The sequence below is a fragment of the Rhipicephalus microplus genome, chromosome 2 (genome assembly GCF_043290135.1).
Source record: "Rhipicephalus microplus isolate Deutch F79 chromosome 2, USDA_Rmic, whole genome shotgun sequence".
In the NCBI taxonomy this organism is placed as follows: domain Eukaryota; kingdom Metazoa; phylum Arthropoda; class Arachnida; order Ixodida; family Ixodidae; genus Rhipicephalus; species Rhipicephalus microplus.
The window spans coordinates 267,357,079-267,374,910 of NC_134701.1; the positions used below are offsets into that span (position 1 = coordinate 267,357,079).

The 17,832-nt window shown below is 46.3% G+C and overlaps 1 protein-coding gene across 2 annotated transcripts in view; it reads left to right on the forward strand.

Moving 5' to 3' along the window:
* LOC119170012 (uncharacterized) overlaps positions 1 to 17,832 on the forward strand; it is a 417,618-nt gene that overhangs the window by 348,783 nt on the left and 51,003 nt on the right. The window contains exon 1 of one of the 2 annotated variants that reach the window (XM_075881169.1): positions 12,786 to 12,826. The exons of the other annotated variant lie outside the window; for it this stretch is intronic. Coding sequence (XP_075737284.1) covers positions 12,801 to 12,826 — 26 coding nt within the window. The 5' untranslated portion in view covers positions 12,786 to 12,800. Of the gene's footprint in view, positions 1 to 12,785; positions 12,827 to 17,832 lie in introns of those variants that run through there. 2 annotated transcript variants of the gene reach the window in all.

Below are 17,832 nucleotides of genomic sequence, written 5' to 3' on the forward strand. Positions count from 1 at the left end.
CCCGGGAACCAGAAGCGCCATTTAATCCTATCCCGCTGGTGTTCTACGTGTCCGTGCTCGTTTGTGAACTAGAAGGTGTGGCGATGCGCACATGCATTTACTAGTAAAGCAAACAAAGGCATTATCATTTCGCTTGCTCGTCTCCGATTCTCGCTATTAAAAAACGAGGATGTTCTCGAATAGGGGACTTGAATGTTCTCGGGGCCCAAAAAAGATAGCGTCGAGGCCACTGGTCATGCGCGAGACGCGGATGGCTAGTGTTGGGGTTTAAGCGTTCGGGACGCTATTTGTCGAGTTTAGCCGGAGCCCCAGAGCCTGCCCCAAAAGCTTCGCGTTAGAACAAACGCGATAGCACCCGCTGAAGCGATGTGCAAGGGCCGTCGCTTCGTGGCCTATGGAATAGGGGGAGTGCAAAGTGCCGCAGACCCTTTTCGAAAACTCTTAGCTTCTGCTGGACCCAAAGCGAGCACACGAAAAGATCTTTGGGGCCTCAAACGTGTGGTACCCCTATTCTAAAACTTCCTTTTAAGGACGATAGTCTATCTTGGGGTACTTCGACGCAAAAATATTGGTCCGTCCGTCTGTCCGTCCGTCCGTCCGTCTGTCTGTCTCTCTGTCTGTCTGTCTGTCTGTCTGTCTGTCTGTCTGTCTGTCTGTCTGTCTGTCTGTCTGTCTGTCTGTCTGTACATATGTTTGTTTATCCGTCGTAACAATACCACAAACAGCTCCGAACGATACCCCAAACTGCCAACCCCATCCGCAGCACCAATTATGCTCAAGTTTAAGCGTTCATACTTGTGTGATTGTCCATTAAAAATCAATAGTTGCTCATATCTGAGGCACCATAACAACACGTCAATATTCTGTATGTGTATTTATACTAAGGAATTCATAGGCATACATAAGTACGTCTAAGGACCGTAGCGTTTACCACGTTGCGCTGACAGTGCAACGCTATGCTCAAAAAGGCAAGTGTTTCCAACGCTTTGCTAAGACGACAAGGTGGTGGCACCTGCCCGTCGCTTTGCGTTCTACACCTTATCGCCTCCGAGACTGGCGTGCACGCCTTTTTTCGTTTTCGAAGATAACTGCCAGATGGCGCTCGTGTCTAACGTGCCTCGATGCGCTTGTTCGCCTTCGCTGCTCGGATCGAGACACTAACGCAGCGTTTCCAGAATACAATGCACCGAGTTTCTCGCGCAGAACATCAAATAAACGTTTTGTTCACTGTCTTCAGACGCAAGTAAATTGTCTTTCGACGACACTTGCAGTGAAACATGCAGATACGGGGCCAATTTTTTTTTTGTTTTGCTTTGCCACATGGTACTATGTTGCGCCGCCGCCTTAGGCAAATTTTATCTATCTATCTATCTATCTATCTATCTATCTATCTATTTAGGATTAACCCCGCTTCTCATCGTCGTTTGATAAAGTAAAACTGCTTAGACGTACCTTATAATTCGACGGGATTTTGTAATTCTGCAGCTCTGGCAGCGCCGCTCCACCGCATGTTCGTGACGACCTCAAGCGTGAACTGCAGCACTCTCAAGTCGTCGCGTGCACGCTATTTGACCCGCAAGCTTGTAAAGAATGTCACGCTTCGTTGCCTCGGTCGTCGACATCGGTGAAATTAGTAAGCCCGTTATTGGACAACGGCCGCGTTGTACCTAAGCTTTATACTTAGTGTCCGCCGTTGTCCACCGTTATATATATATATACGCACCTGCATTTCGAGATTGTTGACGTCGTCGTCAATTGACTCCGTTTCACTGTGGCAAGGTAATTGGGGGTTATTGTCGTCTCGGCTATAGCTGCACGCCCTGGTCGAATGTCCCGTGGAACAAGTGACACAGCGTATACATAACCACAGCTCTGGCTGTGTGGTTGCGCATTCTGAGCTCTCCATGGCGGGGCGACCGAGAGCGGGGACGGCGTGCCTCCTGCGCGTCGCGGGAATGGCCGTGGGATCGTATTTCTCGCGGCGACGCATTCGCCCGTCTCCACCAACCGCCGAGTCGGCTGGCGCGTGCTTTCGTAATTGAATGGGATGGCCTCGGCGTTTACATATATAAGGGCGCCTGTGGAATACGGCCGCTGCATGCGATTGCGTAGGCCAGTGCTATATAATCGTGGCCGCGCTCTTTAGAAATGAAGCTTTATGGCTTTCGCTCTGGAAGCTGCATGGATGGGTTGGTTGTCACCGGCCACGACGTCGCATGTGCTTTAGAGACATGATTTTAAGTCGAATTAACTCTCCCCCCCCTCCCCCCCTGAACATTGCGAACCCCCACTGTTGGTGATATCTTGTTTAATATCTCACGCACGGAAAATTAATAAGAATTCAGCCGTTCTCAATGTTTCTCCCGTGTCATAGTTGATCGTTCTAAACAAAAAAAAAAATTAAAAGCATCTGCTGTATCCCGCCCGTTCAGCTGTGCTAGCTGTCTGTAAAAATCAATCGCATCGCTGTGCCCAGAACAGTTAAGGACACGTTTCTTGCCGTATACTGTTATTTTAAGAATTCTTTTTGAGAGATATACTTAATTAGACAGGGAGCTATGGCGCTGGAATAGAAATGATTTTAATTGCGGAACCGTTTATGCTGAAATTGTCTTGTCAGAAAGTTTAGAACAGTAGACGAATAAGTGCCGTGAATTCCTACTCAAACGATTTTTAGCAGTTAATTGAAATAACATTTACGTGAGACACAGAACTTCACGGCGATGCCGACGCCGAAAAATTGTCTGCAGATGGTTCGTATTTAATTATTATGGCCATACAAAATGCCGATCATTCGAGAGGTGGTCTAGACACTCTTTACTGCAGCATGGGTTAAACATTTGGAAGCGACACAAGTCCTAACGTGCTCTCCTTTTACGATTGTCCCTTGACGACAACATTCTACACAACGCGAAAATGTTTCAAACGCATCGTATAAGACGAGGCGTCACAAGATGCCGCCTCCAGACCGGTTTCCATATTCCGGTAAGAATGTGGCTACCGTATACGGGATGCCGATGTCCGCCTCGGTGGAACAGTGGCTACAGTGCTTGGCGTCTGACCCAAAGGTCGCGTGTTCGATGAAGGTGAAATGGTATAAGGGCCGTGTACTCCGCGATGTTAGTAAGTGCACGTTAAGGAGCACCAGGTGGTCCATATTTCCTGAGCAAACGGTGTCTCTCGTAATCATGCATATCGTGGATTTCGGACGTAAAACTCTAGATATTATTATTATTATTATTATTATTATTATTATTATTATTATTATTATTATTATTATTATTATTATTATTATTATTATTATTATTATTATTATTATTATTATTATAGTGGGGGCGACACTTCGCGACGCTTCCTCTAAACACCGTTACAAGCATGCTTCGTGTGTGTGTGTGTGTGTGTGTGTGTGTGTTTGTGTGTGGTGTGTGTGTGTGTGTGTGTGTGTGTGTGTGTGTGTGTGTGTGTGTGTGTGTGTGTGTGTGTGTGTGTGTGTGTGTGTGTGTGTGTGTGTGTGTGTGTGTGTGTGTGTGTGTGTGTGTGTGTGTGTTGACGTGCGAGGGGAGGGGGGATCGTGTAATAATATCGCCGAAATTTTTTAACAGGAGACTTTTGTGATTACAACATTTCCGACAAAGAAAAAAGCTGCTTTGTGCAAGAAAAACGCATCATGTAAGGAAGAACACAAGGAAAAGCGCTATACTTTCAGCTGTTTATTACACAATGTCCTTATGAAATATGTGTACACCGTTGGCGCATGCGCAGATACGTTCAACAACAAAAAAAGAGAGATGAATATAACAACAGACTTTCTATGTCGTATACGTGCCGAGCTATATCTAAATTCATTCGAGTGGCGAGTGATTGTTGGTGACGGTAGGTTCACCAACGCACCTTTTTTTTTTTTTTGATGAACAAACCGTCCTGTAACAAGTGCGCTTGTTCATTGTGGCATTTGCCAGGAATCTGCCTCGCGTTTTTCTTGCGCTGAGTGATGTTCTTTTTTCTTTCTTTTTTTTTTGACAATATGATTCAACTAGGCCCCCGAAAAGCCCTATTAAGAAAGTGTCGAAAACTTTCTAGCGCTATTCTTCGATCGAAGTTTGTCTCCCTGCTTCAACATTGAAAAATCACCGCCAAAGCACTCCGTGCGGATGGTTAACGGGCGAAACGAAGCTTAAACGTGCGGCCCTTAGTCCTGGGCAAATCCCGACGGTTCATTAGGGGCACGATGTTAGGCAATTTTAAAAAAAAAAAAAATTTCTCCTTTGCAATATGAGAAGTGGATCGCTTTGTGCGTATTATCTATATTTGTGATTTTCTTAGAAAGCTTTTTTTGAGGCTGAAAACAAGTTTTCGCTAAGACAAGTAGTGAGTGAACACTCACCCCCAAATCACTGCCATTGTATATGCTCCGAGCGTGAGCACGGTTCTTCTTTTTTTAACAAGAGACAGAAAACACGTCCTCTTCCATAGCGAGAGTGCTTGTCTAATATCAGCTGTATATAAGAAATTTCCGGGTAACTTTTGTATGACTGATTTTTCTGTTAAGGCAACCCGGAGGCGCTGCTTACCCCCCCCCCCCCTTTTTTTTTTAAGTGTGAATACACTTTATAAGCGACCCCAAACCATCCACCGCCGTCGGCGGCGTCCGCAGTCTTCTCTCTATCTTTAAAAGAAAGAGGACTTGGCGGGCCGCAGCGCGACGCTCTACCGAATAAGCCACGGACGCGACGCTGATATCGGTGTCAGTAACGCGCCTTATACCCCCTCCCTCTTCGCTCGCTCCTCCGCTCTCCTCGCTCGCTGCAGCTGCGCGCGCACCCCTCTCTCTCGCGCGCCCGCCTTCTCTCTCAGTCTCCCGTCGAGAGCGGGTCGTGAGGGGGAGTAAAAGTTAAAATTCGTTGGCATTCGCCAGTGAGTTAACGTGAACTCCCCCGTGTGATCAAATTGCGATTCCCAGGAACCATTACACCATAAAGGCACCATAGTGTAATTAATAAATATAATAGTGCGAATTAATAAATACCCCTCATAGCACCACCCCGTGTATTCGCACTTAACCATGTTCACCCTCGGGGAAATGCTTGGGAGTTTCTTTTTTATCCTTTATTAATCCTTCGGAGTGCGACTGTTTCAACATTTTTATTTAGCTCGCAGCTTCATCACACTTTGTGTAGGTCATGCTTGTCGATAAGATCAAATATGGAGAGTACAAAAGGTCTTCGGCAAGCGTAATTATCTTCTAAATGCGAATAAATACTGGCGACGTACTGAGAGGCTGAATTCTGAACCAGTAAGCTCTTCACCGTCGAATCTCAACGTTTTCAGCTTTTCAGCGTCCTTCGTGGAGAATCGCGTGCAGGTTGACAACAGGTATATGCTTTAATGGACATGGATATTTGCGATGCAATTAGGCAGAGCTGTTGATGTAATCGGAATTTCGCCGCGAAGCCTTTATACTGTCTGTTTTTTTTTTGGGGGGGGGGGGGGGGGAGGCTTTATATGGTCGAGAAGATTGCTGCATTCTGTGTTTTGTTCTTTCGTTCAGTAATGGCAGCACCGCATGTGCCAAAACTCGGAAATCATTAGGATTGAAGCCTGACCAAAACGGTCGAGTACAAAAAAAAAAAATAGGGGGGGGGGGGGGTATTATTACCAAGCTGGTAGCTAAAAAAGTAGTTCAGCGTTGTTTGTGGCAAAAGATAATCGCTTGTCAGCTGTTTTTTTTTTTTTTGCTCTAAGCTCGATTATTTGCGAACCTTGAATATTCCCTAAGTATTGCAAGATATCCAGTTCATTATTATTTTTTTTCTATTCTACGTTAGTCAATACGACTAGTTAACCACAATTGAAATTGTACACTTACACAGTTTTTGTGTTACAAGTTCTGGGGGATGCGCATTAACTCAAAATGTAAGCCCTAGTTATAAACAATTCCCGGACATTGCAATATCGGTAGATTGATCAAACATGGTTCAGCTAAAAAGAGCGCGAATTTGGAAGAAAGAAAGTGTTATTGTTAATATATTGATACTCCTTTTAGGCAATGAGAAAACGGGTCCTCAACATTGTCAAAAATACATGGGATGTATAGCGCTTATGCTGTGTTCTTTTCAGTCTTCTTTAATTATTGGTTATGTCTATTCAGATATCTTAATCAGTGCCTGTCTCATTTGCATTCCCCCCCCCCTTTTTTTTTTTAGTGGATCAGTTGTGGAGCTTGCCCTATTTCTGTGATATATGCGTGGGGAAAGTTAGCGCGCACACAAGACGGACGAATTTTCGTTTCGCCTAGCCGCATTCATCTTGGCTGCAATCATCACATCGCAATTTGCGGCGTAGTCACGTAGCGCCCTGCGGTAATACAGACCTCTCGCATGAGTGATTACTCGTGAAAGCTTTAGCTGCCGAGTGCGCAGCCTTGAGAAATAAGCCTGGCAGCGCGCGGGCGTGGTAAATGAATCAAGTGCGAGTAATCCACGCTGACGTCACGACCGATCGTTCATTTTACACTGCGACGCATTTCGCGAAACACGTCGTATATGTCCGGGCTGCAGCGCTAAAAGCCTGCACTTAGGATTGCTTAATGCGTATGGAGCAAGCGCGAAATATTTCACTGCGGTACTTTTGCTGAGCACGTGGCTGCAATTTCCGGCAGTCTTGAAGCACACGTGTAAGATATTACGAAATGGAAAGGATGAACATATTCAACGCTTAGCACGTTTTCACTGCTGCTTGATGTGTTTGCGTATGGCTCTACCTTTTTTTTTGGAAATAAAAGGTTTTGTGAGAGAAGGCATTAAAATCGGACACGGAATGAGTTCTAACAAAAGTTTAAGCACGTTAGTTCCGTGACGGAAAGGACGTGGTTACGTCAAGGCGTTACGGAAATGACGTTTCTGTCACATTTTTGTGACGGGAAAGGCGTTAGCAAAAAAAGCACGCTCTTACTCGCCGGAGATGTCTCTCGGTTCGCTTCAGGTATCCTAATGCGCTTCCGTTTTTTGTTTCTTGTTATACATGGCTCAGGAGCGCGTCTGTGATAAGCTAATGCTGAAATGCTCGGCATTGTTTGCATGACACAGAGTTACAGCGTGTGAGTGCATGGAATTGGCCCAGGACGACACGTCCAGCACATGGGAGCATTTGGATGAAATACAGAGGTGTGATGTGTATAGCTTCTCATAGTATGTCGCGTTTCAAGAGGGCTCGTTGGATCTACTTACTACCCTTCCTTTTTTTCAGTAGATGTACACTGAACAACTTTATGCAATTGTATTTTTTTCAAGTTTAAGAAGGCTTCAGCTTATTCTATAAAGGCATCATTCACTTTCGTGCCATAATTCCGATTCCTCAGAAATAGCAATCAACCATTTTTGTTTCCGTAGTCTCATTTTTGGAACCTCTTGTGGCACCGTTCTCTTGTGCACCAGCTTCCCGAGGGAATAAGTGCTCACCTGTGCCAAATTAGAATGCGTTTACTTCAATGCGTAGTTTAGGTGTCAGAAGCTATTTCCTCACAGGCTGTCGATACGCGCCGGAGTTTTCAACGGAAGCCAAGCACCGTTGAAAGTGTAAAACGGCGTATGTGGTAAAAACTATATAGTACGGCTATTTTATGTGTTTTTTGCTGCGTTTTCTTCTTTTTAGTGGACGGCGTGGGCATAGAACTTTCGCAGTTTAGAGCTAATCTGTCTTCATTACCTTTCACGGTGGGCTGTTTTCTATGCACGACACCCACCGATACATTATTTTTTAAATGACAAACAGTTCGAAAGGCGCGCATAGTTTCGCGTTCTTGCGCAGCGTTGCGAGAAATAAAAAAAAAGTTTCAGCGCAGTGGTCCTTATCACACGCAAGCACGCCACAGACACTCGCACGCACGCAATATACGTGTGTTCAATAGATGGAAACGGCGTTCATCTCATTCTTTTTAAAGAAAATATTCATTTATCCGCCCAATGTGGTGGCGGCCTTGTAGCTTACGTAATTTTGGCTGTGAGTTATTGTTACTTGGGCGCGTGGGTGGTGTGACGTTTCGCTACATTCAAATTTAACGCACGCTATACGAACCACATTAAAACGCTTACGCAGACATTTATCGTGCACTAGTTGTATACTCTTAGTATCGGTCCACGAAGTAACCGCTACGTTTGACTGTATACACTCTCTTCGGCCTAAATTTGGCTGACCTTCTTGTCCTTCTGTGCATCCATCCCACTTTCCGGGATCGATTTGTTCATTACTTTCTCCTCCGGTAGTGGATCAGTTTACTAATCCGCGCAACATCCGAGCAGATAAATTTAACCGCGTCATTTCCGTCACGGAAGTCACGTTAGACAAGGGAACGCTGGTTATATTTCACCCCGGCTTCGGCTTTGTGTTCACTGATGCACGCGGCATTCCATTCACAGTAAATGGGAAAGCTGAAGCAAGTTTTCAAGTTTTTATCTTTAAAGAAAGTTACGCAATTTCTCTCTGACACTGTATATGAGTATATATAGTGCCTAATTTCGCTAGGTGCTTTGAATTTAGTGTGACTGCTTACAGTTGAGCAGTATTCCGAGAAACAGTGTTTAGTGTATAGAGCTGCAAGCGTCACAAACACGCAATGCGCGTGAAGTTGAACGGCACGTGCCTCTGTAAGCTTTATATACAACTGCAGTCTTTTATATATAGAACTTCACATAAATCACCTTTCGGTGTTTCGTTCCCGGGAAAGGGGGGGGGGGGGGGGCTCGAGTGATATAGCACGGTTTTAGTGTGGCAGGAGGTGGTGTACTTAGTGCAACATCAAATCTCTCTCTCTCTCTTTATCACACTCTCTCTGTGCGAAGCGAAGTACGGTCTAGAGCCTGTAGATACGTGCCTATATATATTCTGTACAACTCTTCGTCGAGTGAGCTCCACTGATTGCCGCCACCGAGCTTGTCGCCTGCCTGCACAATCTCATTCCGCCCGCGTGCGTCCCTCTGAAATTCAAATTGGGCGCCTCGGCCGTGGGCGGAGCCGGTGCGAGAAGCGTTGGAGAAGAGCAAGGTATACACTTGGGACGTTTTCGCTTCGGAGGGACGGCCCCCTCATCTCTTTTCCGGAGTAATTTTCGCTTGCACGGGAGAAGTTCGCCGAGACTGACGGAACCGGAGACGGCAATTGTTAGTCACGAAGTAGCGTTTCTCTAGGGTATATAACGATTCTCGTTGGCACTATTCTCTACGTCCGATAGCTTTGCGTTCTTCGCGTTCTAGTCGTGCGCGTGTCTCTATGCCGTCACCTGCGCACGTGTGCTCGCTAATGGTGTGGGCAGCGTTGTCTCCCAAGTGAATCCGCAAGCTGCCGGTTCTGTGGGTGTCAAACGAATTGAAGTGTGTATTTGAACATCCTCGGAGGTCCCCGCGACGACTCTACCGCTGCATACACCTTAATCAAATTTAAGGCCAGTTTCACGCTCAGTGAAAACTATACGAACTGTGGAGCAGCAAATCGCTTTTGTTTTCCTGTAGTGGCTATCTTGAGTTCATCTGCACTTTTTCTGCCCCGCCGCGATGGTCTAGTGCCTAAGGTACTCGGCTGCTGACTCGCAGGTCGCGGGATCGAATCCCGGTTGCGGCGGCTGCATTTTCGATGGAGGCGAAAATGCTGTATAGGCCCGTGTGCTCAGATTTGGGTGCACGTTAAAGAACCTCGGGTGGTCGAAGTTTCCGGAACCATACACGATACGGTGTCTCTCATAATCATATGGTGGTTTTGGGGCGTTAGACGCCACACATCAATCAAATCATGTACTTCTCTGTTCTTTTCATGTGACTTTGTGACATTTTCTATCTTTTTCTTTTCTTTTCTTGTGGCTATATGATTTGTTTTGCAATCATCTATTTTATGTTTTGTTATCTCCTTCACACCGTTTTTTTTTTTTTTTCTCTACTGCGTTTTGCTGCTCCGAACGTGGTGCGCCTAACACCCGGCGCAGGCGTTTTTCGAGGTCGCTTCACTGGCTCGAGCAGACAAATTAGCGTTACGGCGAGGCTGGCGTTCACGGGCTGGCTGTTCAAACGCGCAGCCTAGCTCGACTTCGAACCACACGCACGCGTTACAACGCGTCAGCGCGTACAGACGCAGCGCCGCGCCGTCTTTCAATTGAGAGAGGAGATGCGCAGCTTCGCCACGCTACATTCCTGCTCTCTATATATAGTTACACCTTGCTGCTGCCCTGTTTGCTGCTCCGGCCATGACGAACGAGCCCTGACACCCTACACATACACACTCCTCTATCAACCCTATCCTCTTTCATTCCCCTTCCCCCTTCCCCCAGAAGGTACAGCGCCGTGTCCTCCAAGAGGCAGACAGAAATTAGGTGCCTTCTTCGTCCTTCTAGAACCACTAAACAACATACAGTTACAGGGCTCGGCGAGGAGTTTACGCGCCAGCGCGTTGTAAGGCATACGTCTGGCTTTCCGTGTATCAAACATGGCACCTGCGTGAATCCAACGCGAGACGCGAGAAAACGGAAGCAAGATTCCTTAAACTGCTCCAAAAAAATGTTCCGAAAAAACAAAATCATTGGTTCTTTCTTTCTTTCCTTCTTTCTTTCTTTCTTTCTTTCTTTCTTTCCTTCTTTCATTCTCTTTTTTTTTTTGAAAGTCTGAATTGGCACGCGTATGGCTTTCTTTAAAGGATGGAAGGAAAATAGGAGGAAAAGAACGTCAGGGAGGTTAACCAGCCTATATATAGGCAGTCGGTTTGCTATCCTGCGCATGGGAGGGGGATGGGGGAGATGAAAGATAGAGAGAAGAGAGAGCTTTCTTTAAAGAGGCGCATGAACCCTTTGAGGAGATCGCTATACTCTCGTCGGAGGGCATAACATCAAAAGAGAGTTAACGTGCATATTTTAAAGATGGACCAGGCGAGTCAGAAATCATAAAACATAGTAAAATGTGCTGTCATTTTTTCTGTGTTGCCTAACTGTCGTTTCCTTCTGTTCAGGTGTGTTTGTGTGTGTGTGCTTTGTGCATACACGCGCACGTTATTATCTTCCGTTATCTCATTCGTGCCCATGTGGCCTGTCGTATAGATATTAACTTTTTTTTTGTTTCCTGTCTATTCTTAAATTAACTTCCAAACTTTTATTCCTTCCTTCTTCGAGAGTGTGCAGGCGTTGTGCTCGTCTATAGATGACAATTGTCAGCGAATGGTTATTTTCCGATAGTTTACTGTGTGCTCTGTATATTAGTGTTTTCGTAGAAAGTAATTGTATTTTTTTAGAAACAGATGAACGATGCCTTGTGGGATGATACATGGTACGTGCTAGTAGTACTAAAAGGGCAAAAATTATGCTTCGCTTTTTTTTTTTGCCTCTTTGGAAATGGGAGTAATTGGAAGAGGAGCAGCGACGTCCCTCCAGCGTATATGCGGGAAAGGCGGGCAATGCGTACTGTGACACGTACACGAGTAAATTGGATTCTCCGGAAACCGTCTATTCATACCAACTAAATCACACAAGGTGAAGAAAAATTGGGCCGCGGGTAGTGCTAAATTCAATCACCGGTTCTCGAGGAGCGTCTGAGCGAGATCTCCGCGAATAACGTGCGGACGATGATAGATCTTGTCAGAAATACACGTGGAGGCAGTATGCAGATTGAAGGCTGATTCAGCGCGACGTAATCCTAGGGACATGTATAGAATATCTCGTTGTTAAGGTGAATCTTATAGCATGTGGGTCGATTATTATCTTTTCAATGGCCTGCACAACCAGTTTGCATCTGTGCTTTCGAGAATTCTCTCATAGGGGAGTCGCGAAATTGAAAACTGGATATTTTCGGGCGTGGTCCGCCCTATGCAACATAAGTTAGGTGCACAAAAAGAAAGAAAGAAAGAAAAAGGCCATGTTTAGATACATCTATCGTGGTACTGCGCGCAGTGCAGATGAACTTAATTATTTACTTATTTCTCTAGCACACGCTCCAGACCCTTACACTAGACCTTAGATCTCCTGACGCTGACCTCCGACGACAGTGTAGCTCTGACCGACTGGACTTGCTCTACGCCATTTCCTGACGCCGACAAGAGCTCTCGCAAGTGGTGCCCCGTCGTCGGACTACTGTGACCGTGTTTCCATCTTTCCTGTCTCTCCTATCCCCTCGATATGTCGTCGCTCTCTGGCTTACCTCATCTCTCTTTCTCTCTCGCTCTACACCTTTATTCCTATCCTTTAAATCCCTCCTCACCCCCATCTCTTGTGAGCTACTGTTGAGGTGTCGCTCCCTGAAGCATACAGTTACGGGGCTGACTTTTCTCTTCTTTTCACTCTTAGAACCGCTTAGATTAGACTTAACTACGCTGGATGCCTAAAATGAGTTCGAGAGTGTAATGTTCTGTCTTGCGCAGTTTATAGTATAACCTTGAACTAAGTATTCAGGCTAAGTGACGGAAGGCCGCCTGCGCAGTGACGACGGCTTGCGTTTTCCCTAAGCGCGATATGTGTATGTGCAAGCAGGTGAACGCGAGACTGTTGCGTGTCCTGATCCTCGATTTTTGAACGCGTCCCACTGTGTGACTGCGATCGTCACTGAGATCCTCAGGCGAGATCAGAGGAGATTGAGTTTGAGTGGAGGCGGCGGATGCGACAACTTCCGGCGCGTCGGTTTCTTCTTGCTGCGGCCGATTCCTGAAACGCGGCAAGGCGGGCCCGAACCCTCCTCCCTCGGGGTCCCATCTGGAGACGCCGTCACGTGGACGGGCGTATATTTTTGGCGCACCGCAGACTTGGTAGAGTGCGACCGCCCTCCGGCGGCCGCGCGGCCATGGCGACCGGATGGGTCTTCGGCCGGTGAGTCTGCGGCTGTGCCCGCACAGGACGCTCGTCGCATTTCTTTTTGCTCCGAACTTTGCACGAACACGCGTACCGATCCTTTGTTTTACTCCTTCGAGCGGTTGAGGTGGCAGTCTGCGCCACGTTCTGTTCCTGCGTCGGCATGTCCCTTGTTCCCGTAGTGCTGCTCTCTCTGGCTGTGGCATCCACCACTCGTGGAGCGTATATAGGCCTGCGAGGCATCGACGTGCCAGACTGCGCGTATACGCTGTGGCAGTTCCGGCCCACACTGAACAAGTCGCATCGAAAACGCTTTGTGGTAAATGCACTCGGGAAAAGCGGCCTCTCTATAGAGAAGCCATTATGTACGCTGACGCAGCGAAGACCGAACAGCGCCCATATCTCTCGCTCGATCCCCTTCTCGAATAGCTTCACGTCGACGCGCACGCAATGCCCCGCGCACGACTTTTCTCGCTGGAGTGGCGGGCGTTTATGTGATTTCTCGGACAATGCCCGACGACGCCTATATACACGTGATTTTCCCGTTCTGTCGAGGGCTGAACAGCTCGTCTGACCAAGCTTACCTTAACTCAGTGGGATCATGGATATCTGTAAAATCGGCGTTTTCTGTCTGATGGAGTGATGTTCACGCATCGCAGCGTGTCTCTCTCTCTCTCGTCCTTCTTTTTCGTATATAATTTGCACTTATGTGAAGTAACGTCATGCGTGGTTGTATCCACGGTAGAGACATCTGGTGAGTGGTACCGCGCGATATTGCTGCCTTCCGTCTATTGTCGCGCGCGAGACACGCACGATGCCGTCGATTCCTACGCGTCGCTGCGCACGCGTGGATGGGTGCTGTGTGGCTCGTGGCCAAACCGCGCGCGCGCCTCGTCCTAACGGGTGGCACAAAGCCAAAAAATAATAAATAAATAAAAAAATAAATAAACAGCAGTTTTTTCCTCGCCGAAGTTTATTTTTCGCAACCGCGACGACCGGAGCTGTCTTCGTGTGACAAATTGGCGTTTAAGCAGCTTTCTAATCGTACGTGGGCCTTTTAGACTCTGTTTCAAAGTAAAATATAGCGAATTAGATAAAGTAATCGAGGGTTTGGAGTACGATGCGTGCTCTGATGATGATAATGATGATGATGATAGTGGTGGTGGTGATGTAGGGCGTTTAATTTCGCAATGGACAGAGAAAGCGAAGAAGGTATGCTTTGTAGATATTTATTCTCCGCAGTTGTGACGAACGCTTATTATTCCTTACAAGGACGGTGAATAGTGGAAAAATGTGGCGCGGGGCGTTTTCTTTTGTGACTTTGAGGATCTGCGGGACGAGCGATTTACGCATTTTGGCTTGAGTCCTGGTTTGCAACGTGACTGTGGATTCGCTATAACGTTGGTGGCAAGAGTTGTGCTATACTTTAGCTCTTCTGGCCACAGCCTCGGCTGTGACAAGCAAGAATGCATGCGGAGATCCTTGTGGGGGAGGAGGAGGAAGACAAGAACAACAAGAGAGAAGGCAGGAAGGTTAACAGGACACATGCCCGGTTTGCTACCCTACGCTGGGGGAATGGGAAGGTGGGAATAAAAAACAAACAAATACAAAAGTCAGTGAAGTGCGAGACGAGAACGCGTGTGAGCGAACGCCCGAAGGCAACAGTACATTCGCTTATGCTGCACGGTACACGAACACTTTGCTGTACGTGGCCTTAATTACTACTCGTGGCTTGACGGGTCGACTCCCACGTGCACAGCGCCGAATTAATTGACGTGACGGAATCTCCAAGTTCGGGTTCCTGGTCGCCCCTGGTTTTAGCCCGAGCTCGAGAGAGTTTGCATCGAGAATAATGGATCATCTCTAACTGTATTAGGTCAGCGCCCTCTGATGAGTTTCAAATTGTGGTGCTTATAACTTTTTTGAAAAATAGGAAAATGGGACAGCTTTCGAGGCGGGTTAGGGAAAGTCGCTGCTGTAGAGTGTTCAGAAACAAAAATTGGCCACTTCGTATTCTTTGAAGGGACGCAATAGTGAAACGATGAACCGGTTAGACTGATCAGTCTTACTTTGAAGACTGTTATTATCATTCATTTAACTATCATTGGTTTGTTAATAAAGAAATTCAAGGTCAAAGTTCACACTTAAAATTCGAATCGGAATATCTGAAAGTGACGTCACGGATTTCAAGGCGTTCTTTTTTGTATTTTCGCGACGGTGTGGCAAAACGAAACTTTCTGAGAAGTGTGTTATGTCTCTTGACTCCCCCCTCCCCCAGAAGATAATTAACTTCATTTTTGTCGAATAGTAATCACGACGATCGGTGCGTAAACTTGAATGTGGCGTCGCCGCTTGTGTATTATTTGTGTGCGTTTCCTCGCGACATGTGTGGTATGGTGGTAAAACAGTAGCTTAATACGAGAAAAATTGTTTTTTTCTTCCTCCCTCCATCCTCTCTCTCTCTCTCTCTGTGCGTGTGCGTGCGTGTGTGCGTGCGTGTGTGTGTGTGTGTGTGTGTGTGTGTGTGTGTGTGCGTGTGTGTGTGTGTGTGTGTGTGTGTGTGTGTGTGTGTGTGTGTGTGTGTGCGGGCAGCATTCCTTCGTTTTTTGTCGAACGGATGCGTATAGTACACTTTAGCGCTGCCAAAACCGAAATTCGCGCGTCTCTCATAATCATATGGTGGTTTCGGGACGTTAAACCCCACATATCGAAACCGAAATTCGGACCCCATCATCTCAGTAACGGCTATCCTGGGAAAATCATACCGCTGATTTCTCTCGAGCACTTGCCTCATTAGCCTGAAACGCTGGCCATACTTCCACAAATATTGCGCGAACGAGTCATTTCTGGAGCGTGAAATAACTCGTTTGCGCAATATTTGCATACGCGTCGCATCAAGTGCGTCTACTATCGCAACAAGAGAAGCCTCCATGATAATAACCGCCTTGCTCGCAGTTATGTGTGCACGTACAGCTGAGCGCACGCCGTAGGCGATTTTAGTCTAATGGAGCCTAGCAACAACAGGCAGTGCCTATTATACCGCCACGGCGGCTGCTGGATAGAAATCCTGCATCTTTTCACTCTGCCGGTCGTGATAGTCGACTCGTTTAGGTAATTATCAACTGTGCACTCTTCTAAATTAAGGTGTCGTAATAGTACGATCAAATACACCACACGCCTAAATGGCGATGATCAAGTAGCTAGATATAAACGTGTAGTGAAAGACAGCTGCATTTACTCTGCAAAAATCATCAGAAAAAAAATTCAGTCATATATATATATAATGATTTATTCGTGGGGTTTAACGTCCCAAAACCAGCATATGAGGACAGACGCCGTAGTGGAGGGCTCCGGAAATTTCGGCCACCTGGGGTTCTTTAACGTGCACCCAAATCTGAGCACACGGGCCTACAACATTTCCGCCCCCATCGTAAATGCAGCCGCCACAGCCGGGATTCGATCCCGCGGCCTGCGGGTCAGCAGCCGAGTACCTTAGCCATTAGACCACCGTGGCGGGGCAGTCATATATATATATATATATATATATATATATATATATATATATATATATATATATATATATATATATATATATATATATATATATATATATATATATATTCAATTGGCCGAGAGGTCATATGTGGGCGTCTCATAATCATATGGTGGTTTTGAGACGTAAAACCCTACATATCATGAGGTCATATGTGTGCTGTAGCACGCTTAACCATTCGCTGCGTGTCATTATTTACCGTCAATACCTTCGATATTAAGGCTACCTTGTACGTAACTTTAAGACATTGTTGACGTCATTGTTTCGTTTTTGTGGGTCTTTCTTTGGTCGTTTTTGTGTGTGTAGCTTTTCAGGAATCCATGTTCACTTTATATGACGATTGACGTTCTTGGTATTGCAAAGCATCGATTTAATGGACAAACTACATGTGAGATTTACGATATGTGCGTTTGTTTGCGCTTCATGTATACCTTTCCATTAACGGTATACGGGCAGAATTAGCTCAGAAAGGTCATTTTTTACATATATTTGCCGTGCTTTTGTTTGTGTAAATGCCAGACGTCGCCTTAGGACGTTGTCCTATATGTCAATCAATAAATCAATCAGTTCGAGAAGCGTCAGCGCTTTTCCGAGAACGTTTATTTTCATTCAGCGAGCACAAATGCGACGTATAGTCGTGAATCTGCGTTCTGTGTCTATCGTTCCGATCTGCTCACTTTCACGTTTTTCTTGGCGTTTCCTAATGTATAATTCTATATATTTCTCCAATGGTAGACGACGTCGAAAGATATCTGACGTTCCCGCTGGGGGCGTGGGTTAGCGGGTGCGCGCTTAAATTCACTATATTCGCGAAAAGGGTGGTTCTGATATAATTTGCAGTAGGAGATGGGAATTCGTGAACGTTATGTAGCGCAAGTACATATAATAGCCTCGGGGATCGTTTGTTCGTAATCGCCGAAATGCTGTCATTATTACGCAAATGGTGGTTACAGTGGGTTCTCAAACGGCGGTCAATGAAGGAGTATACGCCCAGGAGAAGGAGAAGGCGGGTCGCGATATTAATTGTCATAACTATTGTGATGTCTGTGGCGTTCGTTGGGGGGTGCATTCGCGCTTGTCGTTTTCGTGCCGCAGAAATGTGTATCGGGCCAAACCCGCGATCGCTATACGTCAGAGGGCTTGCATGACGTACAAGCATAACTAAAGTATAGTGCAACCGTGCGATTATTTTCGACTGCTGCGCTGTCTCGCTCATGGGTAACTTGTGGCCGATAGCGTTTGGGAGGAATACTGACATAAAGGCTTCGTGGAGAATTTCGCTCACCAACGCTTCATGGCTGCGTCACTTTAATGAGCCCTCCTATAGTTTATTTGTTCCGCGACATGTGCTCTATTCACTTGGCACCAATGATCCTTAATGCTCTGAACGAGAATCGATATTGAAACTGGCGAGGCGTTCATTCATTCATTCAGTTTATTCATTCATTCAAAATACAAAATTCGTGGAATG